The sequence below is a fragment of the Bos grunniens genome, chromosome 4 (genome assembly GCF_055505025.1).
Source record: "Bos grunniens cultivar Pamir isolate PY7600 chromosome 4, Bosgru_T2T1.0, whole genome shotgun sequence".
Taxonomy (NCBI): domain Eukaryota; kingdom Metazoa; phylum Chordata; class Mammalia; order Artiodactyla; family Bovidae; genus Bos; species Bos grunniens.
This window is the reverse complement of record NC_141168.1, coordinates 76,359,961-76,385,174: the sequence shown is the minus strand read 5'-3', so window position 1 is coordinate 76,385,174 and position 25,214 is coordinate 76,359,961. Positions and strand designations below refer to the sequence as shown.

Sequence of the window (25,214 nt, the reverse complement as noted above, 5' to 3'; positions counted from 1 at the left end):
GAAAAACTTACGTTGATGTCTCCAGGCTTAGTTTATCTGATCAAAAAAATTAACACTCAGAAGGAAGTGAACCTGGCTGTGTTTCAAAAATTGAGTTGATTTTTATGTGTTCCTTGGAAACTGAAAACTTCCCTTGGGATTTTGAAACAGGACCAAATCAGGTCTCAAAACACTCTTGGCACGTGTGTCTGCAATCATTCATTTAATTGGTCGTTTTTAAATTAAATCAACAAACATTTGTTGAGCAATTACATTCCAGGTACTGGGCTGGTAGTTAGAGCAGTTCCAAAAATTAACAAAAGTCTACTAGGGAAAATATGCATATAAATCAATATTCATTTTAAGAAACAAATAAGCTCCTGTTTACTCTAAACTGCTTAACTTATGCTGAATATGTTTAAGTTCTGATGAATTTTAAGCTTATGGTAGCTACTGCTGCTGCTGCTAAGTCGCTTCAGTCATGTCCGACTCTGTGCGACCCCATAGACAACAGCCCACCAGGCTCCCTGGTCCCTGGGGTTCTCCAGACAATAACACTGGAGTGGGTTACCATTTCCTTCTCCAATGCATGAAAGTGAAAAGTGAAAGTGAAGTCACTCAGTAGTGTCCGACTCTTTGCGACCCCATGAACTGCAGCACGCCAGGCCTCCCTCTCCATCACCAACTCCCGGAGTTCACTCATACTCACATCCGTCGAGTCGGTGATGCCATCCAGCCATCTCATCCTCTGTCGTCCCCTTCTCCTCCTGCCCCCAATCCCTCCCAGCATCAGACTCTTTTCCACTGAGTCAACTCTTTGCGTGAGGTGGCCAAAGTACTGGAATTTCAGCTATTTAGCATCATTCCTTCCAAAGAAATCCCAGGGCTGATCTCTTTTAGAATGGACTGGTTGGATCTCCTTGCAGTCCAAGGGACTCTCAAGAGTCTTCTCCAACACCACAGTTCAAAAGCATCAATTCTTTGGCGCTCAGCTTTCTTCACAGTCCAACTCTCACATCCATACATGACCACAGGAAAAACCATAGCCTTGACTAGACGGACCTTTATTGGCAAAGTAATGTCTCTGCTTTTGAATATGCTATCTAGGTTGGTCGTAACTTTCCTTCCAAGGAGTAAGCATCTTTTAATTCCATGGCTGCAGTCACCATCTGCAGTGATTTTGGAGCCCCCCAAAATAAAGTCTGACACTGTTTCCACTGTTTCCCCATCTATTTCCCATGAAGTGATGGGACCGGATGCCATGATCTTCGTTTTCTGAATGTTGAGCTTTAAGCCAACTTTTTCACTCTCCTCCTTCACTTTCATCAAGAGGCTTTTGAGTTCCTCTTCACTTTCTGCCATAAGGGTGGTGTCATCTGCAGATCTGAGGTTATTGATATTTCTCTTGGAAATCTTGATTCCAGCTTGTGCTTCTTCCAGCCCAGCATTTCTCATGATGTATTCTGCATATAAGTTAAATAAGCAGGGTGACAATATACAGCCTTGACGTACTCCTTTTCCTATTTGGAACCAGTCTGTTGTTCCATGTCCAGTTCTAATTGTTGCCTCCTGACCTGCATATAGGTTCCTCAAGAGGCAGGTCAGGTGGTCTGGTATTCCCATCTCTTAAAGAATTTTCCACAGTTTATTGTGATCCACACAGTCAAAGGCTTTGGCATAGTCAATAAAGCAGAAATAGATGTTTTTCTGGAACTCTCTTGCTTTTTCTATGATCCAGCGGATGTTGGCAATTTGATCTCTGGTTCCTCTGCCTTTTCTAAAACCTGCTTGAACATCAGGAAGTTCACGGTTCACATCTTGCTGAAGCCTGGCTTGGAGAATTTTGAAAATTACTTTACTAACGTGTGAGATGAGTGCAATTGTGTGGTAGTTTGAGCATTCTTTGGCATTGCCTTTATTTGGGATTGGAATGAAAACTGACCTTCTCCAGTCCTGTGGCCACCGCTGAGTTTCCCAAATTTGCTGGCATATTGAGTGCAGCACCTTCACAGCATCATCTGTCAGGACTTGAAAGAGCTCAACTGGAATTCCATCACCTCCACTAGCTTTGTTCGTAGTGATGCTTTCTAAGGCCCACTTGACTTCACATTCCAGAATGTCTGGCTCTAGGTCAGTGATCACACCATCGTGATTATCTGGGTTATGAAGATCTTTTTTGTACAGTTCTTCTGTGTGTTCTTGCCACCTCTTCTTAATATCTTCTGCTTCTGTTAGGTCCATACCATTGCTGTCCTTTATCGAGCCCATCTTTGCATGAAATGTTCCCTTGGTATCTCTAATTTTCTTGAAGAGATCTCTAGTCTTTCCCATTCTGTTGTTTTCCTCTATTTCTTTGCATTGATCGCTGAGGAAGGCTTTCTTTATCTCTTCTTGCTATTCTTTGGAACTCTGCATTCAAATGCTTATATCTTTCCTTTTCTCCTTTGCTTTTCGCTTCTGTTCTTTTCATAGCTATTCGTAAGGCCTCCCCAGACAGCCATTTTGCTTTTTTGCATTTCTTTTCCATGGGGATGGTCTTGATCCCTGTCTCCTGTACAATGTCATGAACCTCAGTCCATAGTTCATCAGGCAGTCTATCTATCAGATCTAGTCTCTTAAATCTATTTCTCACTTTCACTGTATAATCAGAAGGGATTTGATTTAGGTCATACCTGAATGGTCTAGTGGTTTTCCCTACTTTCTTCAATTTAAGTCTGAATTTGGCAATAAGGAGTTCATGATCTGAGGCACAGTCAGCTCCCGGTCTTGTTTTTGCTGACTCTATAGAGCTTCTCCATCTTTGGCTGCAAGGAATATAATCAATCTGATTTCGGTGTTGACCATCTGGTGATGTCCATGTGTAGAGTCTTCTCTTGTGTTGTTGGAAGAGGGTGTTTGCATGACCAGTGTGTTCTCCTGGCAAAACTCTATTGGCCTTTGTCCTGCTTCATTCCATATTCCAAGACCAAATTTGCCTGTTACCCCAGGTGTTTCTTGACTTCCTACTTTTGCATTCCAGTCCCCTATAATGAAAAGGACATCTTTTTTGAGTGTTAGTTCTAAAAGGTCTTGTAGGTCTTCATAGAACCATTCAACTTCAGCTTCTTCAGTGTTACTGGTTGGGGCATAGACTTGGATTACTGTGATATTGAATGGTTTGCCTTGGAAACGAACAGAGATCATTCTGTCGTTTCTGAGACTGCATCCAAGTGCTGCATTTTGGACTCTTTTGTTGACCATGATGGCTACTCCATTTCTTCTAAGGGATTCCTGCCCATAGTAGTAGATATAATGGTCATCTGAGTTAAATTCACCCATTCCAGTCCATTTGAGTTCGCTGATTGCTAGAATGTCGACGTTCACTCTTGCCATCTCCTGTTTGACAACTTCCAATTTGCCTTGATTCATGGACCTAACATTCCAGGTTCCTATGCAATATTGCTCTTTACAGCACTGGACCTTGCTTCTATCACCAGTCACATCCACAACTGGGTATTGTTTTTGCTTTGGCTCCATCCCTTCATTCTTTCTGGAGTTATTTCTCCACTGATCTCCAGTAGCATATTGGGGACCTACCGACCTGGGGAGTTCCTCTTTCAGTATCCTATCATTTTGCCTTTTCATACTGTTCATGGGGTTCTCAAGGTCAGAATACTGAAGTGGTTTGCCATTCCCTTCTCCATTGGACCACATTCTGTCAGACCTCTCCACCATGACCCGCCGGTCTTGGGTGGCCCCACAGGGTAAGGCTTAGTTTCATTGAGTTAGACAAGGCTGTGGTCCGTGTGATTAGATTGACTAGTTTTCTGTGATTATGGTTTCAGTGTGTCTGCCCTCTGATGCCCTCTTGCAATACCTACTGTCTTACTTGGGTTTCTGTTACCTTGGACTTGGGGTATCTCTTCATGGCTGTTCCAGCAAAGCACAGACGCTGCTCCTTACCTTGGATGAGGGGTATCTCCTCACCACCGCCCCTCCTAACCTTGAACATGGAGTAGCTTCTCTAGGCCCTCCTGCGCCCGCGCAGCCACCACTCCTTGGGTGTGGGGTATTAGCCAATTTTATTTAATTTGTTCTTTCCTATACATCTACCCATCCATTCCTCATTAATTTGCTCCTTTGTGCATTCATTTTCCACTGACTGTATATGGTATCCATTTTTGTGCCAGGTATTGTTTTAAGTACTTTACATAAATTAGCATATTTAATTTTCATAATGATGCTAAGTGATAAGAGCTTAAATTGAACCACATTAAATTATTTCTATGTAATCAGCTTTTGACCAACAAAGATGGCACTTTCATACAGTTCCATTTAATATTATTCCTATCTTATAGATGGTGAAATTGAGGCACAGAAAGGAATTAACTTGCCTAAAGTCACATAGCTATTAAGCAACAGAGCAGCACTCAAATCCAGGGAGTTTGGCTCTAAAATCTATGCTTCTAACTACTATTCTGTGCTGCCTCTTGAATTCAACTAAATCCAGTTGAATTAGTTGATATTGAAACATTGGCTATTTATGGGTGCAGAAAATCCCCACAGCACATCTCAGCTTCTTAGCATTTGTGAAGTATCTGATACAGTCTGGAATCCATTATACTTTCTCTATCCATACACCTTATCTTACAAGATCTGCTTGTAGTGGAGGCACAAAAGGAGTTTCTTGTGACTTTGTAGGGATCTGAAAGTGACGGTTCATGAGAAGAATGGCAGGTTTTAAATGGAATATGAATTGTGAAGTACCCTCTAGAAAGAATGAAAGGATTTCATGAAAGTTATGTATGGTTTTCAGGCTTAAATTCTTAAATGCTTGTCTTTAACACAATAGACCTGGTAGAGGAATGTTCACCATGGATATCTAAGCTCCTTTTATATATAAATAAAACTGACTCACTGGGGATAATATTCTATCTGGGAGATCATAAAAATGCACTTTCTACGGAACGTTGCATTTCTTCACAGAGATGGATAACAACAGAAAACAGAAAAACGTTACCCATAGTGACTGAGAATTATCATGAGTAAGACTTAAATGGCTGGTGTCCATGGATCAAGTAAGGAAGAGCAGTTTCTCTTTCTCTTTTTCTCTGAAATGCTTCTCTAATATGAAGTGGCACTGGATTGTGTGTGTGTGTAAATGCAGGTTACTTTTTGTGCGTTCATATGTAAATGAGCTTGCTTTCCAGGCCCCCTGGACTAATGAGAACTGTTTGAGTTCCAAGCATAGGAACATGTTACTGGAATTAAAGATCAAAAAGTGAATGGGGCCCACAGAAGGGAAGTCATAGTTTAGAGCTGGAGCATTTACAATATAAAAGGGACCTGTGTTCCCCTTACTGCCTGGAGAAGGCCCAGAGTCCTAGAGGATGAGTACTAGGGTTGGCTGGCGGAAGAATTCTCTCTTTTGGAACTGATGCCTTCTTCTGCCCAGTTTGCTCTGTTGCTTAAAGCTGACATGCTGAGCGGAAGCCAAGAACGGGCTGTTGAATTTGGGACTGTGCCCTTGGGAAAGAGGATGAAAGGGCATCAGGGATCTTTAGGACATGGATGTGGGGCTAGAGAGGGATTTTGAATCCAGAGAACTATAAGATCAGTAGCCTATTATAAACTCTGTTTCAGAAATAATCTCATAACTTTTTTAATCTTGGGAAGACTGTCCAAATCCATTTGAAAAATCTCATGTTTCTAATTAGCTAGTAGAATCTTTTTTTTTTTTTGAATCAGGGCATTTGGAAGATTCATCCCATTGTCAGCCCATTAACATTTGCTTGCGGGCAGAGTCTGAACTTTATCTGACCTCAGTGTTGCCAGTGATGGGACTCAAGTCTCCCTCTGCTCGTGATTCATGTGCTTGGAGAAAGAAGCTCTACGACCTCTCTGAATCCAAATCCCAGCTGTCTTTGGCCATCATGTCTTCGTCATGTGTGCCTTTCAGGGTAGTCAGTGAATCTTCGTCATTCCCCACCCACATCTAATCAGTTTCCAAGCCAGTTCATATCACATTGCCCCTCCAGTCCCTTCCCTCCCTGTCACTATCAGTGTCCGCGATCCCTCCTGCACAGGTTCATGCCCTGGCCTCCCAGCAGGCCTTCATTCCTCTGGTGGTAGCAAACTGTCACTCCTGTCCATTCTTTGCCTGCAGAGAGTGTCCGACTCTTTGTGACCCCATGGACTGTAGTCCACCAGGCTACTCTGTCCATGGAATTTCCCAAGTAAGAATACCGGAGTGGGTTGCCATTTCCTTCTCCAGGGGATCTTCCTGACCCAGAGATAGAACCCCTATCTTCTGTGTCTCCTGCACTGCAGGCAGATTCTTTACCTGCTGAGCCATCAGGGAAGCCCATTCTTTGCGTATTGCTATGTTAATATTCCGAAAGTAAAATTCAGAACCTCCAACCATCCTGCTCAAAAGCTTCCAGTGCCTCTCCAGAGTTTACCAGATGACAGATTCCTTGCTGTCATTCAGCATTCAATCCCTGACACCTACATTCAGAGCACCCTTTACTTTTCCGTCGTAGAACTGGTCATCAAAAAAGTGTATATTTATTTTGTGATTATTTGATTGTCAGTCTTCCCTTTAGACTGGAAAGTGGATGGGAGCAGCAGTCATGCCTGTTCTCATCACTGCACACCCAACCCCTTTGCCTGTTGATTGAATAAATTAACCTTTCCAGCCTTACCTCTTTCCTAAATGTGCCACATACTTTCTCACCTTTGAGCCTCTGCTCATATTATTCCATTAATGCCAGTTATTGAGGCAAGATAACATGGTTAAAAGCCTAGACTAAAATGCTACAGCCTGGGTTCAAATGTCCTCTCTGCCACTTCCTATTTGTATGATCCTGGGAAGTTTTCTTAGCTCCTGTGAATCTTGGTTTCCCAATTTATAAAATAAGGATCGCGCAGTACCCACCCCGTGGTGTTATATGAGAACCAAGTGAGCCTGTACGTAGATGAAAGACCTCAGAACGTGTCTGGTACTAGTCACGGTTGTTGGACCACGTGCCAGGCTCTTCATAGACCTGGCTCGAGTTCTCACAGCAGCCCTGCGGCAAAGGTGCTGGTGAGTCTATTTGAGGGATGAAGAGACAAAGACCAGAAAGGCTTACTTACCTGTATCTAGTAAGCAGCACAGCATAATTCTGGCCTCTCTTTACTCAGACCCACAGGGCTTTTGCTGCTTCTCCAGTCTGACGTTCTCTCACAGCATTTCCGCTGTCAGGAATGGCATCAGCCCTTCAAAGCACCTCTCACCTGACATCCAAGAGGGCTTTTCTGGTTCTCTTCCAGTCTGATATCTTCTTCTCCCATGGATGTTGTGTGTCTGGGTTAGTGTTAATAGTGGACTTAGAGCTCTAGCTTTGTGAGAACTAGGGTAGTCCTGCCCATGAGACTTAAAGAGTGCCTTTTTACTGAATTCCTATAGGTTTGCTATCTAACCATATCATTTTAGTTTTTCTTTTCTATGACTTAGTTCAAGGAGACCCCAAAAGCCTTTCTCCAGGTCATACCCAGAGATTAGTCCTAAAAAGCATTCCCTTCTGGTCCAAATATTTTCCCCTTCAATAAAATGGTCCCTGGCCATCAGCCTTAGCCTGGGCATGTGGAGTTTGAAGCTCTTCTGTTAATTTTTCTATTTTGCAATTTTACCATTGAATTATAGACCTATTAAAAGTATTAAAAAAAACTATATAAAAGAACTGTATAAAAAAAAGTCCATTTTTATGCACTCTTCTTCACTTTGGCCTAGGAAGATGTACAAGGTGGAGGGAATACATGTTCACTGGGAACTTACTATATACCATACTTAGTTGTGATAATACAAAGAAGGAACCTTGGACCTTATCTTCAAGGGTCTTCAAGAAGCATTTATTTGACTCTAGGCAGCAAGCGGGGAGCTGAGTGCTTTACTGCCATCACCAGACTCATTTCCTCTGGGAGGCTGGAGATGCTGACTGACCATGTTTATCATCCTGGATCTCTCTTCCCAGGTTTTCACACTCTGCACATGATCCTTGGCGTCCGCTGTCTGCCTTTGCATAACCTGTTGCATTACATTGATCATGGAGTATTACTTCTCACAGAATCAGCTGTCACAAGGCTCATGAAAGGTAAGGCCTCTGAGTTTGCCTTATCCCAGCCCCCAGCACCCCCAGGGCTGCCTTTGTGGGTGTGCGACTGTGTGGTCACTCCAGGCCCTGCCACACTCAGAAGGGCCCACACACAGTTTAATGTTCTGGCTTCAGTCTATAGCTGAAGATGGGCTCCATGATTCCACAGCTGGGCCTGCTGAGTGCAGTTCGTTTCCCATAATCACCCTTGGGCCAATGTGCCTTAGCCCTTCAAGGGCTTCTCAATCCACACACAACTATTAGACTCCTTTTCTGTACATGAGAGTACTTGAGGATAGGAGACTGAAGGCTTGTTTCTCAAGAAAAATCTCATAAAATGGCTTGCTTTCAGCTGATTAACTCTGTCCTCTCAAAGTAAGACTTGGAATGCAAGGAAAAATGAGAGATACAGTACCTATGGGAATTTGAACTTGAAAAAAGGTCTATAATATAATAACTATCAAATTATTTGACTGTTGTATTTTATAGATGAGTTTTGTTAATATATATTGAAGTATTTGCCATTCCTCAAGGTGCCTTCTGTTTTAAGTTAGCAAAATTGCTTTTGTGACTAGCAGCCTGTTTCAGAACCCTGTTCCATGATATATAGCAGCGGCTTCATTAAGAAATCCCTTTTTTATTCATAGAGACACAAACTAATATTTTCATAGCGTTGTTAGACTTATCTTGGAAAACAAGGTTGAGACATGTGTTATCAGGATGAAGCACTGAAATATTAACTTGCTCAGGTATTAAAACGGAGATTTCTGTTTTGTTTTGTTTTCTTTTTGTTTTGTTTTGTTTTGTTTGCCAATTTCTAACTTTCTTGTAGATCTGGACAATACAGAGAAAAATGAAAAACTAAAATTCAGCATCATTATGCGGCTTCCTCCGGTAAACCTGAAGTATACTTTATTTTCTAAGCCTTGGCATGTACTTTCTTCAATTTTTTCTCGCAAGAAGAGCATTTACTTGCTTTTGGGTTGAAGTCAATTGAATTTTTCACGCTGCAGCCTTTTCCAAGAAATCCCATCCATCCCCACCGCTCTGTCTGCTGCCCCCGCTGGGCCTACCGAGTACTTGCCCCTCTGGCTGTGTGTGTGCTTCTTGGCACAGACCACATAGAATGCTTAACCATTTTCTCCTCTTAGGAAACCACAGTAATATTTACATCTGTGAGTCTGAGGGGAGACAGAAGGGAAACACATGCTTTTGGCATTTAAACTGATAAATTTAAATACAGGTGAGGTCAGAAGGTTCTGGAACTGTATTTCCTCCCACTGTTGTTCCTGCCATGGCAGGAAAACATTCCCGGGTTGAAGGAAAGATGAGAAACATGAGCGAAAGGGTTAAACAGGCACTGCTTGTTTTTGTGGAGGATATTAGCTCTCTGAGTCAGAAATGCTGTGAAATTAAGAAATCCCACTGCAAGGTCTTCAGAGCCTCTAACTCTGTGGACTTCCTGGCCCCGAGAGCCTTGGCCAGCTCTGTGCTGTTTACATACCTTAAACACTCATATCTCTAGCATGATCCTCCCACCAAGGGGTGTCTGATGCCTTTCAGGACCTCATCATCTTGCTTTGTAACGTCTTCCCACCTTCACAGGCTTACCGAAGCAAAGGCAAGAATAGAAAACAAAGCATATTTTCCATGGCTAGATCTCTCTGGGGAATATCTCTGAACATTTAGTTTGGTTTCTGAACATGTTTTTTTTTCCCCCTTATACTCTTAGGGAATTGAAATTTTGGGGCAAGACATTTTCAGAGTACATGCCTATAACCTTTAGCTTCATATTAAAATATCACTTAGGGTTGGCATGCACATACTCAGTTTTGAAGAGTAACAGATGAACTCCATTTAAAAAAAAAAAAGAGTTCGGCAACATCAGTGCACAAATTGCTTTCCACAGAGTTGCGTTTAAGGGAGTATTTATTCAAAATTCAGAAGCATACCTCATAGGAAATGGCCTTTCTCCAAGATCATTAACTATAAAGATGACATCTTTTAGACTAACTAGCTGGAATACAGCTTGTAAAATTATGAATAGATATAAGATAAATTTATTTATTGCTGAGAGCTATAGGTTCCTCTCTCTCTTTTTCCATATTTTTAATTACTGACTTAAATTTTTTTAGTGTGGAAGGTACAGAGATTCCTATATACCCCCTGTCCCCACACATGCACGACCTCTCTCATTATCAACAGCCCCCACCAGAATGGTCCATCTTCTACAATGGATGAACCCACACTAACACATCATAATCATCGAAGTCCATAGATAACATCAGGGTTCATGCTTGGTGTTGGTCATTCTGTGAGTTTGGACAAATGTATAAGGAGATATCTCTCATTGTAGTATATACAGAGTATTTTCACTGCCCTAAAAATCCTCCTCTACATATTTTTTTAATTTGCAAAAATAGCTTACAGGTCAGAAGATCTGTCGACTTTGGGATCATCCTGTTAGTTCTAATATAATTTCCCGGAACCATGTAAAGCGACTGCTTCAGAACTACAACAAACAGGTGAGTCTGTGTGGAGCGGAGCCCTGCTATATGTTTTTTTGGAGCTTCTTTGTCCATTTTATGAATGGCCTTTCTTGGTGCTGAAGTATGGACAGCAATTTATAGTTCTTACCACTTTAAGTTCATGCTTTTTTGGAGAATCAACTGATTTTACAGCTGTTTCCCTTTTAGCCCTGGAGTTCTGTAATGGACAAGTCGTCATTCAGTGTAGAATTTCTGCCTCTGAACTACTTCATTCACATCCTGACAGACATCGAGTCCTCCAATCCAGGTAAGTCACTCCTCTGTTTCTCAGAATTTGCCTGTTTTCCCTTGATACATCCATCAGTCTCTATTTACTTCTGTGTACCCTTTTCTTGCCAAAATGTCCCTTACTGGTAAGTAGGATCTTACTGCATTTGGTTTTAATTAGCAATATACAGTTTACTACCTGTAAATTACCAAGAAATTACTACAGAAATTACCAAGGGAATAACCACCTTTCAGGTTTTAAAAAAATTAAGAGTTATAACCCATTTGGTTTGTGTGAATGGCCTTTCTTGGTGCTGAAGATTAATAAATTTTAACAACACATTCTCAGAATAATACGTTTTACTAGGATATAAAATAACTATGATTTCAGTGAGTTGTAGGCACCATATTATAAATGTTCTATGACCTCATAGTAACTCTTTTCTCTGTTTTTTCTTTCAGCTCTGTATGCTTTTGAAGGACATGACAATGTGGATGCAAAATTTGTAGAGGAAGCAGCTCTGAAACACACCGCAATGCTTTTAGGATTATAAAGAGAAAATACAGTTATATCTGCTTCCAATATTTTAATCTTGCTTATTAGCTCCATTCTCATTGAGAATTCTTTAGCGATATTTTATATTGGTAACCAAAGTCAGAGCACCTTGTTGAGCCCTCTGAAGGTCAGTTTAATAATACTTTGTTCAGCTAGAACTAAACCATTGTGCTTTATCCCATTTTGAACAGCAGATGAACAGTCAAGTGTAGAGAAATGACAACCTGTCCAAGGAGGTATGCAATGGTGTAAGTTCTTCCAAGTGACTGATCTTCCTAGTACTCTCATAGGCCAAAAGTTAGCTTCTGTTATACTCTGAAATAAAATATGCTTCAAAAATGTAGGAACAGTGCTTAGAAAAACAAAAATTAGATGTGTCATTGAGTATGTGACAAGCAGAAAAATTAAAAGTTGCAGAAAAACTCTATTGGAAAGAGGATACTTTTTTAAAAAACTAAATTTAAACAAAGTGAGATATATTAATTCCAGTACAGAATAATTTGTAGAATACAACAATTTGAACATACATAGAGTAGGATTTGTCTTTGTGAAGGTTCAGATGAAACTGTATTTAATATTGTAAAGAGTTTTTTTTTATATTTATAGAAGTTTGATTTAGCCATACCTCATCATTTTAAAAGGAGAAGGCGATGGCACCCCACTCCAGTACTCTTGCCTGGAAAATCCCATGGACGGAGGAGCCTGGGGTTGCTAAGAGTCTGGCACGACTGAGCGACTTCACTTTCACTTTTCACTTTCATGCATTGGAGAAGGAAATGGCAACCCACTCCAGAATTCTTGCCTGGAGAATCCCAGGGACAGAGGAGCCTAGTGGGCTGCTGTCTATTGGGTTGCACAGAGTCGGACACGACTGAAGTGACTTAGCAGCAGCAGCAGCAGCATCGTTTAAAAAAAACACTGAAAGTTTTAGCCTGCCTCCTTTGTTCTTTGAACTTTGCCTTTGCATTCCTGTCAAGAATCATGAGTCCATGAACATGTTCCCCAAACCCCATGAAGCCTAATGAGTTCTCCCACTTTTCTTTTTTTCCCCTTTCTCTTCTGCAGTGACATTCTGACCATAATATAGCTGCTTCCTGTAAAAAAGCCCATGGCCCTTTTTTTGTTCCCTCAGTGAACTTGTAAAATTTTAATGATTACAAACATCACTAGCTGGTATAATAATTAAGCTTTTCTAAAATCATCATTGTATTCTAAAAATTATCCTTTCCTACAGAATTTCCCGTTTTGGTTAAATCTTTCACGGTCACTGAGGCTCAAAATCTTGGAGCCATATCAGCGAGGCGGTGCTGATTTTTCCTCCTGATAAGGTCACTATTTTTCATTCCCTACACTTTCCCTTTCTCACCAGGTTTGTTTCTGTTGCTTTCTGGTCTAATTCATCTGACGCATATTTGAGATAAACACTGCTGCTGCTAAGTCGCTTCAGTCGTGTCCGACTCTGTGCGACCCCATAGACGGCAGCCCACCAGGCTCCTCTGTCCCTGGGATTCTCCAGGCAAGAACACTGGAGTGGGTTGCCATTTCCTTCTCCAATGCAGGAAAGTGAAGAGTGAAAGTGAAGTCGCCCAGTCGTGCCCGACTCTTAGTGACCCCATGAACTGGAGCCTACCAGGCTCCTCCATCCATGGGATTTTCCAGGCAAGAGTACTGGAGTGGGGTGCCATTGCCTTCTCCAGAGATAAACACTAGTTTGATCCTATCACCACTTTCCTCATAATCCTTCAAGCACTTGGCATTTACTACAGGGTAAATTCCAAACTCCTTGACATGTAAGACCTCCAACATCCTGGCCTCATACACTTCCCTAGTACTAGTGTCCCTTCATACCACGCTGGCTTACTGGGCCTGGAGCACGGCTTTTGTCTTCTTACTTCCAAGTCTTGCTCAGGTTATTTCCCCACCTGGAATTCCCCTCCACTTATTAAAATCTTATTTATGCTTAAGGGCCAGATAAAAAGTTGCATCTGAGTGATCGATCCCTGGCCACTCCAGTGCACAGTGGTATCTCACTCTCCAGACCTGTAGCATTGTTGTAATATTTAAGCATTCAAACCTTTCTGATTTTTACAAATTATTTTTCCTTTTGATATTGTTAAACCTCTTATGTGTTTGTTTTTTGAATCCCTAATTACTGATCCTACAGCACAGCAGCTATGTGTAAGTATGCAGTATTTTCTGGCATTAACCACAGCTTATACAGCATCACTTATAGGCACTCCCAAGGAATTGCTCTTTAATGATTTCACAAAGCAGTCAGGTAGGTTCAGGACTCCTAGACTGAGGAGGAGATTCAGTCTCAATGTAGATCCAGTCTATCAGGTGGGGGCTTGGCACAGATTTTGTTTGATTTAGCAAAACAAACAAATGTGATATTTCTCACTCCCAGAGTAGAGAAATTAAATTCGTAACTGATATAAATATGAAATGACAGTAGTTTGAGCATATTAACGAGTGGAAAAACCACAGGCTTCAAATCTACTTGTGTATTTTTATATGAGAAAGTAAACAGAATCATGAAAGTATATTTGGGTGCAATACAATATAGAGTAATGAAATAAGTGAAACTGGCCTCAGTTCCAACTCTTTCACATGCAGAGTTATAAATATTTTCATTGAAATTTTGAAAGATCTGGCATCAGAAGAAAGTAATCACAAGTATATTTGCCTAAAATGTTGTGGAGAATCTAGTTTTAAGAAAGGTAAAATACAGCATGAATGTTTTGCACAAAAGGATTCTTTATTTGTAAACAGAATCACTTATAATGTCACTTTAAAAAAGTCAAGGTCCCTTACTGCTTTTCAGTTTAGATTTATCAACATCAACTTCCAGTATAGCTATTTACTTAACAAAATGAGTTATGCCCCTGTGATACTTGGGATATTTTTCTTTTAAACCATTTTTTCTTTCTCTTTAAAATGAGTATATTGAGCAGGATCTCCTTTTCTTGCTGTAATAAAGACCACTGCCAATTTCTGTACTTTGTTGAAAAGGTATTTATTTTTATTGCATTTGTATAACACTCAGACTACTATATATTTCTGGAATGTAATCAAGAGATGGAGTGAAAAAGAAAAATCGATGACTATGAATGGAAGGAAGTATATGTTGTCGTCTGTTGGGTAATTGTGGATACTGTGTGTGTTTGTAATTTAGGGCTGTTTGCTGACATTTTCCAGCTGTGGATGTGAAGAAGCCTGGTTGAAGTATCTCCTTCAGAAGCCTGGGTTGGTTCACATGTTCAGATTTCAATTGGCTTTATAACGGGTTTCCTTATGTGTCTTATGTTAGCCCCAGGTTCACTGGGTTTGAAAGGAGCCAGAGCGCCATACGGTTTTGGCAGAGGAAGAGTGGCCTCTGCCTCTGGGATGTAGGCATTTGGACGTTGCTCCGCAGTTGTGTAAACACCATTGGGCAGCTGGCGAGTTTCAGCTTCCAAGAACTCCTGCAAAGAATGATTTATCCTTTTCAGTTTTTGAAAACAGTGGTTAAGTCACTTCATCCCCAGGGCCCATCAGACACAGCTGGGTCTGAGCACCCGTTGGCTATGCTGGCCAATATTCCAAGGGACAAAAGGGTGTGAGGGTAGAGTCACCAAACACACACACCCCCACACACATTTCCTCTCACTAGAATGAGCCATGTTGCTCAAGCATCACTCTGTTCCTGGGGTATAGGGTCTACCATAAACTGGTTGATAGGGCCTAAAGTCACCATGTTCCAAACTTAGTATCTTACATTAAGCACTGGTTATTTCCATGTCTGTGACAAAGGCAGGATAATCTATTTCCTTTGGTAGGTCATTGGTGAGCAAATGGTACAAAGGAAGAGTAAAATAGAATTAGAGGAAAGTGGTCAGCAGCTTGCTTTGAGCCTCAAGATTCTGCCTGTGTTTCTGGACAACAGCAATCTCTTATAGCATTAAAAAGAACTTGGGGGAGGGGGGGTTGGGAAATGGAGACAGGTAAATGACAGCTGGGACACCACAGGTGAAAATCTGAATGTCTTCAAAAATACAATCCTAGGCAGTGAGTGTGAGAATGATAAGTCAGACCCTATTTTCAAGAATTCTTAGTATGTGTTTGGAATACACTTTTTTCTTGGCTTAGAGAGTGAATAGTGATCTTCTGGGGATGTCTGCCCCATAGTCAAGAGTAAGTTGTAGGTCTCTTTTGAAAGAGATGCCTAATTCCACTCTAAGATTATTGAAAAATCATGGGAGTAGGAAAAAGAACTGGACACACAGCTCCTAAGTGGGGTCAGTGATAGAGTTAGGTCACTGGTGGGAGAAGAAGGGTGGCGCTGGAGTCATCGCTTTTGCACCAAATGTAGAGTCTTCAGAAACCTGTGATGAGCTTATGCTTGAGGCCTCACAATATGCTGTGGTGGCCACAGCAGATGGACATCGAAGAGTAAGGTATGGTCTGAGCAAGGCTGCAAAGACAGAGACTAGAGATCTAAGATAAAACCAATGCCAGCATGGACATTGCCATGCTAGTGGGAGGCCCTGGCGTGGGACTTGGTGCTTGCCAAATGTTCTCCAGGGAATATTCTGACGCTTTGCACTGTTGTACTTTTGACTACCTACGTAATAGCTTAAAAAGAGCAAAACTTCTCTCTAATGAGTTGTTGGGACTCTGTGTGCTGTGGAATAGAAAAATTTCATGTATTTTGGGAGATTGACAACCTCTGAAACAGCCCTTCCTGGCACACTTTACAAATGCAATGTAGAAAATAAAGAAGCCATAGCTTACCCGAGACTTTTCAGCAATGGCCATGGCATACATTTCTTCATCTCGAAGTACTTTCAACCATTCTCTCTCAATCTCTTTATTGAGGGGAAGACCCTTTTCCATCCTGGAATTGCAAGTGAAGATGAACTCTTCCTTCTCCTTGACTTCCTTTTGGAGTTCAATGGCCATAGCTTGTTTCATGGACAGCTCAGCAACAAGAGCCATCATTTTTTCAGTAGCATCTTTTATCTTTTTCTGGTAGCCATTCATCTAGGATTAAAAAGCTCAAGGCTTAGCCTATGTACACACTCCATGAAGACAGGCTACTGGCTGTCTGTGATAGTGGGTGGCATTCTTGCCTGAAGAAGGGAGAGGTTAAGTGGGAATTCACAGAGACTAAGCACTGGAGAAGACCTCAGAGATTCAGCCCAACACTCTGGCTGTGAAATAAGGACAAGGAGGAGGGAAAAGAAAGAGATCTGTTCATCTAGTCAATGGATTTCCAGGTGGGTAGAATTGAGGGGAATAGTTTAGTGTCTCCATATTTAAGAGGTGGTAAGAACAAGGGAAAGGATATTCTTGATGTCTAAGTTTTGACCTGATTTTGCCTTCTTACTAGTTTGCTACTTATCCGGGGGGAGAATCTGATAAAATGGAACAGTATTAGTTACAGTGTATTAACACTGGCTTAAAAAAGATAATCAGCATCTGTGATGATTTTTAATAGAAGCTATTACCCTTCAACATGTGTGTTTTATTGATGCATCATTATGAGGTCATCATTATGAGGTCATAAGCAAGCATGAGCTGAACTGGACCATCTGGACAGTAATTTGAAGTGTAATATCCCTAGTTGTATGTGTTTACATACATGTCCTTACCTTTTCATATAAGCTATTTATCATTGAATTAAAGAATCAAAGAATTAAAAGATAAGAATAAGTGGAAATTTTGATTTTAAAGGACAGAAAAGAAGTAAAAGTTGGAATTGGTGGTTCCTATAAGCTTTCTGGCCCACTGCATGGCCTTTCAGTGTGGCCTTAGCCCTGGTGGGGCAGTAAGAGATGACTCCCTCCACCCGCAAGCACTCACTGTTGTATTACTTTGCCTTAGTATTTCTTCATATCCTTTCACTACTGACATCAGAGTATAAATGTATTTGGGTATAGCCTGTCATCCCACAGGAACGTATTCTTCATGGGGACAAGGTCTATTTGTTTTACTCATAATGTCCCCAGTGCTTAGAATATAGGAGGCAAAATTAAAACTGAATGTTTGTTGAATGAAGGAATGAATACGTTCTCAGTCTAACTGCTCAGTCCTTTGAACCAAGGTTCAAACCAAGGTTCAAAGCTAAGTCGCTTCAGTCGTGTCCGACTCTGTGTGACCCCATAGACGGCAGCCCGCCAGGCTCCGCCGTCCCTGGGATTCTCCAGGCGAGAACACTGGAGTGGGTTGCCATTTCCTCCTCCAATGCATGAAAGAGAAAAGTGAAAGTGAAGTCGCTCAGTCGTGTCCGACTCTTAGCAACCCAATGGACTGCAGCCCACCAGGCTCCTCTGTCCATGGGATTTTCCAGGCAAGAGTACTGGAGTGGGGTGCCATTGCCTTCTCCGAAAGTTCAAAACTGAGACACAAATATGAGCTTCCAAAAACTACACCCTACCTCAAAACACTTTCTTCCCTAGAGTATATACTGGTCTATCTGTACATTTGCTTACAGAAACATTGCTGCCGGTGATTTAACTTTCCTCTGAAAATATAATGACCAATTATTATGTGCAAACTTTGTCTCTTTAATGGAATAGGGCATATAATTTTTTTTTGGTTGCACTGGGTCTTCGTTGCTGCATGCAGGCCTTCTCTAGTTGCAGCAAGTGGGGCTACTCTCCAGTTGTGCTGCACAGGCTTCTCACTGTGGTGGTTTCTCTGTGTGGAACAAGGGCAAGCAGGCTTCAGTAGTTGTGGCACACAGGCTTAGTTGCCCCCTGGAATGTAGAGTCTTCCCAGACCAGAGACTGAACCCATGTCCCCTATAGTGGCAGGCAGATTCTTAACCACCGGACCATCAGGGAAGTCTGGGAATATAAATTTTTATAACTCTTCTATGCTGCACTAATTTTCAGGAAGCAGAATTTGAATAAAAATGATAGGCATTCAAAGCTTCAATGATGAGTCGTTATCTCTTTTAAATGTCATTAATCAGCCATTGCACACTTGAGTGTGTGTATAAGTAACCAACCTCCCTTCTCCTCCATTAAAAAAAAAAAAAAAGGATGGTGTTATTCTGGGTTCTCTAAGTCTTTGCTGAAATTTCCCATTTTCTGTTCATTTGGGAAACTTGTAAGAGGAGCCATAAGCTCTCTAAGAGAGATGAGAGATGAGCTATGCAACCTTGCTGAGCACCTGCAAGGGGCCAGCCATTTCTGCTTGACTATGTGATACTTGCCACCACGTTAGCTGATGTCACACCCATTTCACAGATCAGTAAACTGAGTTTTAAGATTATGTATAGTTCTCAAGATCACTTGCTAGTGTTGGTAAATCACAGATCTGGGATCTGAATGTCTTATCTTCCAACTCTGCCTACTATGAAGAGGTTATTTTAAATGGAGGATGATGAAAGCCAGGTAGAGAGCATGGAAGGTGGGGAAAGGAAAGGGGAAATAAATCATGAGGACAGGACTCAGTTATGTTGGAACCTTCCTGGCCAAGTGTATGGTCTCGACGGCTCCTATTTGTGTTACTCTGGCTTTCCAGTTGACTACCGGAGAGACTGCCATCAGCTTTGACTAGCCAGCCCTCAGCGAAACCAACTTCCCCCACAGAAAGGGAAATTCATTTTCCAAAACAAAGGAAGGCAACATTTAAAGAAACTCCAGATATGCTAATTTAGGCTAAGTTTATGAGCTTAAAAAAGTTTCTTAAGGTTTCTTATTTTATGAGGCAAAGCTGAGATTTGCACAAGTGCTGCAGTCCATTAGAGGAAAGGATTAGAGCGGAAGAGGAAAAACCAAATAAAAGTGGCCAAGAAGGCTTCAGATTTACAATAATGTAGTGTGCCAGAACTGTTTCTCAAACAAAACTGTCAACTTATTCAATAAATGTTTTTCTAGAGGTTAGTACATGCGAGGCATCTGGAAAACTAAGAATAAGAAAGAACCACTGCCCTCAGGAGCCCACAGTGGGAGGCATGGTGTCACTGTTATCTGTGGTATCTTCTTAACTGCTCCCTCCCTTTTGCAATGTGTGGACATTGGGTCCTTTCCCCTTCTGCACACAGCAGCTCAAGTAACTGTTGCAGACTGAGTAAAACCCTGAGCTGTCACAGAAGGATTCTCCAAGGGGCTGGGGACACCAGGCAGGCAGCAGACCCTCTGACTCCAGACGGTGCAAAGTCCTGCTGCATCCTAATCACGAGCCTCGCTCCTCTTGGTATAGCTTCCAGAGTCTCTGCCTGACCCCTAAGCTTTGGATCAGAAGCCCTGGTAAGTTAGGCTTAGGGAATTAGGAAGCTCAGTGTTACTGGCCTTTCCTCACTAGTGGGGCCTGGTGGCAGCTCCACCCTGTGGTGTTGTGTGATTGCTTCTCTTTAATGGTTCCCTTCCATTCTGGGGGGCTTCCCTGGTGGCTAAGTGGTAAAGAATCTGCCTGCCAATATAGGAGACGTGGGTTCAATCCCTGGGTCAGGAAAATTCCCCTGGAGAAGGAAATGGCAAGCTACTCCAGTATTCTTGCCTGGGAAATCCCACGGACAGAGGAACTTAGCAGGTACAATCCATGGGCTTGCAAAAGAGTCAGATATGACTTAGACTCTAAACAACAACACTATTGCTGGGATCTGGCTGCTTCTGGATTTAGGCAATTCCCATGCAAACCACTGGATAAGTGAGGCCCTCCCTTCACAAGGAAGTAGAAAGGATTTAACATGGCACATGAAATATGAAGATAATGATGGTCATTTTTGAGTACGTACTCTGTTAAGTGAAATTTGTGTACTGTCATTGAAAGGCTTAGAATTTCCCATTATAATGAGAATTCATTCAGGGAAACAAGACTGAAACTTACCTTGGGCAATTCTCTAAGAGTCATCTTTACAGTATAAATTTTAATTCTTTGTATTTCTCTAGTCATAAAGCCTAACCTCTCCAGGGCTTTTCTCAGTAAATGAAGCCATCTATGGAAAATGGAGGGTGATAGAGGAGGAAGGGCAGAAGAGAGAGGCAGGGACTTGGCAGACCTTCTTGGCTAAGAGTAGCGTGTCCTGTTTGCAGGCCTGCGTCTTGCTGTAGAGCCTGTCTGTGAGCCGGGAGACCTGTTCATAGATGAAATCCTTCTCCAGCAACTTCTCCTCCTTCTTGGCCAGCTGTAGTTCCAGCTACAGTTAAAAAGAATTTCAAAGGGAGAAAAAAAGTCATGCAAGTCAAAATCTTTCCTAATTAGAGTACTATTCCCCCCTTTCCCCAATGGAAACCCCTTGCCTTCATAACTCCAGAAAATCTTTAGAACTGGACGAAGTCCAGACTTACCCTCTCCAACCTCCTCCATCCCCTCCCCTCACATGTGCTATGGAGTTCTTTCTCCCCATGGCAAACAATGGACCTCTCGGCTCCATCTAGCTCCCATATTGTCATTCCTCTGATATGCTTCCATCAGGAAGACTAAGTCATTTAAGATGCCAAAATTGCTCCTATGGGCTGTGAGACGGAGATGGGTATCTTGAAAGCACTCAAATTTTGCTTCTTTTGGCAACATCTAAAGTCAAGCTTAGATTTTGTTACTAAATTACAATGAAAGGACTATATTAGTGACTAGAATCATGAGGGATTAATCTGCATAACATGAAACAGTACCACAGATATCTGTGACACTGATCAACAAGGGGATAACAGATGCTATTTTAAGAAAAGACATTTACCTCATCCATTTTTTTGATCATTTCTTCCTCAGTCATATCTTTCCCTGGAAGTAAGCGTGTTCTGTTCTCACCCTCAGGGTTTATAAACTTTTTCTCCAGGTCTTTTATTTTGTCTGTACACTGTGAAAACTATTAAACAAGAAAGAAACATTAACTTTGCTCAGTAAATCTTAAAGTCACTTAGCCCAGGGTCTTTAGGGTCCTTCCAGGCAAAGTTGGAAGGGAATTCTTAACAAACCGTTCAGCTGGGACTCGGGGTGAGACAGTATTTCTTCTCACTCATGGTACCATGAGGAAGATGCCTGTTAATTGACTCTATTAATACAAAGCAAGGTGGTGATTTCTGGGGCACCAAAAAAGAAAGACTTTATAACCAGTCCTTGTATTACTTCCCATTTGTGTTATATTCATGAGATACTGTAGCTGCAGAGCTCTGACTGTACACACTTGATCTCTTTATTGCATACTGGTACAGGGTACACAACACACTGGCCTCCAGTGTAAATCCCTTTGCTGGCAATAGGCTTAATGGCCTACCAGAGAAGAGTGAAGTTCTTATTACTAGGTGAATACAGTGTACAGTCTGTGAGGAACAGCCTGAACTATTTGTATTTTTTTTGGTAAACACCCAATATGTTGTTTCATGTATCAACTATATTTGTTGACCTTGAGACTGTGGAGGTAGATGAAGAAATACAGAAACTCCCAAGTAGGAGTGGTAGCTAAACCTAGCCGTTTTATAGGGAGAGATGTTGAACACAGCGAAAACCAAGAGTCATCACTTTTAGCTTTTCTACTGAAAATCTGTATAATCTCAGGCAAATCATTTATCTTCTCTAAACCTTAGTTTCAACTGTCAAATGGGAAAATAAATCCCAAACTCATGGGACTGACCCATTAAAAGAGATAATACATTTCGAGTACTTGACAACATGTCCAAGAGTGACATAGGTAGAATTTAACATTTTTAACTTATTCTTGTCCTCCCAACAAAAAAGAATGTCAAATGGTGACATGAATATTTTTTTCTTTCTCTCCACACTTCCTAATTGCCCTTAATATGGAGTTAAATTATCCTTATATGTGTAATTAAGCATTTGTTGTATTTGTTATTAATAATATTTACTGTCTCCATGGTTAATTAGGGAATTAAATAGGAAAAAATATATGGTACTTGCTTATCAAAGTGGTACCCTTGACTGATCTTATTTTCCCATGGGCTTGAAGAAAAACTGTTTCCTTTTTCTATATAAAATGGTGTTCTTATGTCCTAAAATAGTTCACATGACTTCTGAGAACCCTAAAAAGAGGCTATCATTATAAGTAAAATATTGCAGGAAAATATGACTCATGACAATCCTTGGATTAGACTGTTGGACAATTAAAAACTGTTTCAAGAAACCAAAAAAGTCAAACCTTAAGAGAATTCTGAAAATGATACAAAAAAGAGGAAGACTGGGGGAAGAAAAAAAAAAAAGACCACAAAACACTGTCACTATAACAACAGGACATGACAGGGATCTGGCACTGCATGGCAGGGGCTTGCCTGAAGTTCAGAATTTCACATCATATCCTTCAAAGCACCAAGCGATTAGTGCTGAGTATACGATTAAATAATTAGATGCAGTCTGAAGACTAAAGGGAAGCTTTCTATTCAACTGTTCTTTGGCTTAGAACTAAGATTGCCCCTGGGGGGCAATCCAGAATGGTGAGGCTGTGGAAAGGAGATGGTGGCAGGTGAAGGATGGAAAGACAAGGCTGTGAAACGAGCTAGGCTGGGTGCTGCATGGGCCAATACACCTGGGGGACTGTTCCCAGTGGTGGGGTGGTCCTAAGAACTCTACTTGTCTGATACTTAATTTGAATTCCTTTGCATTAACGTATCCTCTCACACTGATGTCCCAGTTCTTCAGTAAAGTCAGTTTACAGACACAGAGCTCACAGGAACGGCCTTGTGTCAGCGCAGGTGGAAAGAGGAGTGTGACACAGAAGTGGACCAGACACCACGTTTGCGATCTGAGGAGGGGATCCCCCAAATGAACCACTGATTGGAAGCAGGAGTCAGTTTGTGGGAGACCTGGGGGAGGCCTGGGGACTCTGAGTCAGGGCTGCACTTATTGAAGAAGTGAACAGGAGAACACGCAGCTAAAGAAACACTGGAATCCAAACCTTAGCGTATTTATGCAAAGTGAAAGACCCTTTTATCTATATAGCATATTACACATTCAAATGCCATGAAATAGACGCATCATCCAATTTCATAAAGTCCTATAAATTGCCTGACATGATTTAAAAAAAAAAAAAAGACCCAGAACTGTGTCTATAGCATGAGCTAATGAAATCATTTGCGTGTATACCTAGAAAAAGACTAGAAGGATCTCATCTAAATTTTTCATAAGTTTAGTAGTAATTATATCTTAGGGATGTAATTTTTCTTTGACTTTTTTTTTTTTTAGACTTTATTTTATTTTATTTTTTTTAATTTAAATTTTATTTTATTTTATTTTTTTTTAATTTTTTATTCCTTTATTTCTCATGACTTTTTAACATGTTTTACAAAACTTCGTAAGCGGAACTTGTCTTAGTTTTATAATAAAAAAATCTGAAAGCAAATGTGACTTTTTAGAAAACGTAGGTTAAAATGCGTTCGTGCTACATTGAATCAATGGGAAAAATTTAGCCTCAAATGTTTTAGTGTTTTTTTTTTTCTATTTTCACTAAGAAAAAAAGTATAATTATTATATAAGAAGAAAATAGCTTTATATTAATGGTTTTATTTATTGGCTATTTTGTGTTTAAATGCTATGACTTTATTCCACTTAAAAAAAAAACACATCAAAGGCCAAGTTATTAAATTACAGGGAAATTACAGGTGTTAACAAGAAGTCTATATATGATTATCAATGTATAAGAAAAAAAAATTGGCTCTAGAGAACAAGAGTATCAAAAAATAAGAGAGCTAGATGGTCTGCAAGATTTTCCAGCAGGCATCAAAAACATAATTATGTAGGTGGTGGTGGAAGCCTGTCATCTTTCCAGGTGGTGCAGTGGTAAAATATCCACCTGCCAATGCAGAAGATGTGGGGTTCAATCCCTGGGTCAGGAAGATGCCCTGGAGAAGGAAATGGCAACCCACCCCAGTATTCTTGCCTGGGAAATCCCATGGACAGAGGAGCCTGGTGGGCTACTGTCCATGGTGTCAGCTACAGTCTAACATGACTGAACACACATAGCGAAAGCCAGCTCTGAAGAAGCTGAGCTAGAGTTGAGATTTGTGAGGGTCTAAGTTCCAAGAAAGGCAGAAAGTGATTCACCAGGGATTGAAAGACAGTCTATAGTTCAGATGTCTGAAGCACAGATTGTACCCTGACATTTAAGTCATGAGTTCTCCTAGGTGCCAGGAGTAGCATGGCTCGATTTACAAGAAAGAACTTACATGACATACAAACAAAGGAGGAAAAAAAAAGGCAAATGGTCCCAGGAATTTTGTCATGAATACATTTCCCACCTGAATCTGGAGCACTGCTAAGTCAGCATCCAAAGCACTCTTAACTGGCAGTAATTTCCGGGTCACGTGAATCTGTCTTTGCTTCTCAGCAATCTTGAGTTTCAGGAATCGGATCTTTTCCTCCAGGACATGTAGTTCAATTTCTCCATTTAGCTTCATCTTCTCTTGGATATTTATTTTTTCATAAAAAATGCACACTTCCTCTTCCCGCTCTATCAGCTGAACACCACTACGGACAAATAGAAAGGCAGAGGCTGAGAGGATTTTGAGGCCACTGTTTTACTAGTCATTGTGGTTCCCTCTGGATGTGGGTGCAAAATAACACATCAACATTGCATAATTCCAGAAGACAATAGACACTCACTGTAGGCTTTCTAGTTAAACTCTTACATTTTGAATTTTTCTGGGCATGAGACAGAGAGGGTTGTTTAGCATCTGAACTCTGAGCTAACTATGTTGTTGGCAAGTCCCAAAGGTTCTCCCGGGATGGGAAAGAATGTCACTCCCCACACATGAACAACGTGATCCCAGAGTCTGATTTTCTGCAGACCCTTTTCATGGGCCAGACTCGCCAGCCAAGATCTGGCCAGAGGTACCCAGGCAGGCAGCCAGGGAATGTGTCTCTTGCAGC

At 41.2% G+C, this 25,214-nt stretch overlaps 2 protein-coding genes across 7 annotated transcripts in view; one reads left to right on the top strand and one right to left on the bottom strand.

The window, feature by feature from the left end:
* The window catches only part of GSAP (gamma-secretase activating protein), a 101,466-nt gene extending 87,062 nt beyond the window's left edge, over positions 1-14,404 (top strand). The window contains exons 25-29 of one of the 2 annotated variants that reach the window (XR_015162724.1): positions 7,974-8,093; positions 8,926-8,987; positions 10,517-10,618; positions 10,790-10,889; positions 11,312-11,832. Coding sequence is in view for 1 of the 2 variants with exons in the window: in XM_086397077.1 (XP_086253203.1) it covers positions 7,974-8,093; positions 8,926-8,987; positions 10,517-10,618; positions 10,790-10,889; positions 11,312-11,403 (476 nt within the window). In the remaining variant the exon portion in view is untranslated. Of the gene's footprint in view, positions 1-7,973; positions 8,094-8,925; positions 8,988-10,516; positions 10,619-10,789; positions 10,890-11,311 lie in introns of both variants that reach the window. The other variant, XM_086397077.1, reaches the window with a different exon arrangement.
* A 1-nt stretch (position 14,405) lies between these two features.
* Positions 14,406-25,214, bottom strand: part of CCDC146 (coiled-coil domain containing 146) — a 141,296-nt gene continuing 130,487 nt past the window's right edge. For 4 of the 5 annotated variants that reach the window (XM_086397073.1, XM_086397076.1, XM_086397074.1 and 1 more), the window contains 5 exons: positions 24,584-24,812; positions 21,076-21,204; positions 20,398-20,535; positions 16,179-16,427; positions 14,406-14,869 (listed from right to left, as the gene is read on the bottom strand). In XM_086397073.1, the coding sequence (XP_086253199.1) occupies positions 14,666-14,869; positions 16,179-16,427; positions 20,398-20,535; positions 21,076-21,204; positions 24,584-24,812 (949 nt within the window). In that variant the 3' untranslated portion in view covers positions 14,406-14,665. Of the gene's footprint in view, positions 14,870-16,178; positions 18,087-20,397; positions 20,536-21,075; positions 21,205-24,583; positions 24,813-25,214 lie in introns of all 5 variants that reach the window. The other variant, XR_015162723.1, reaches the window with a different exon arrangement.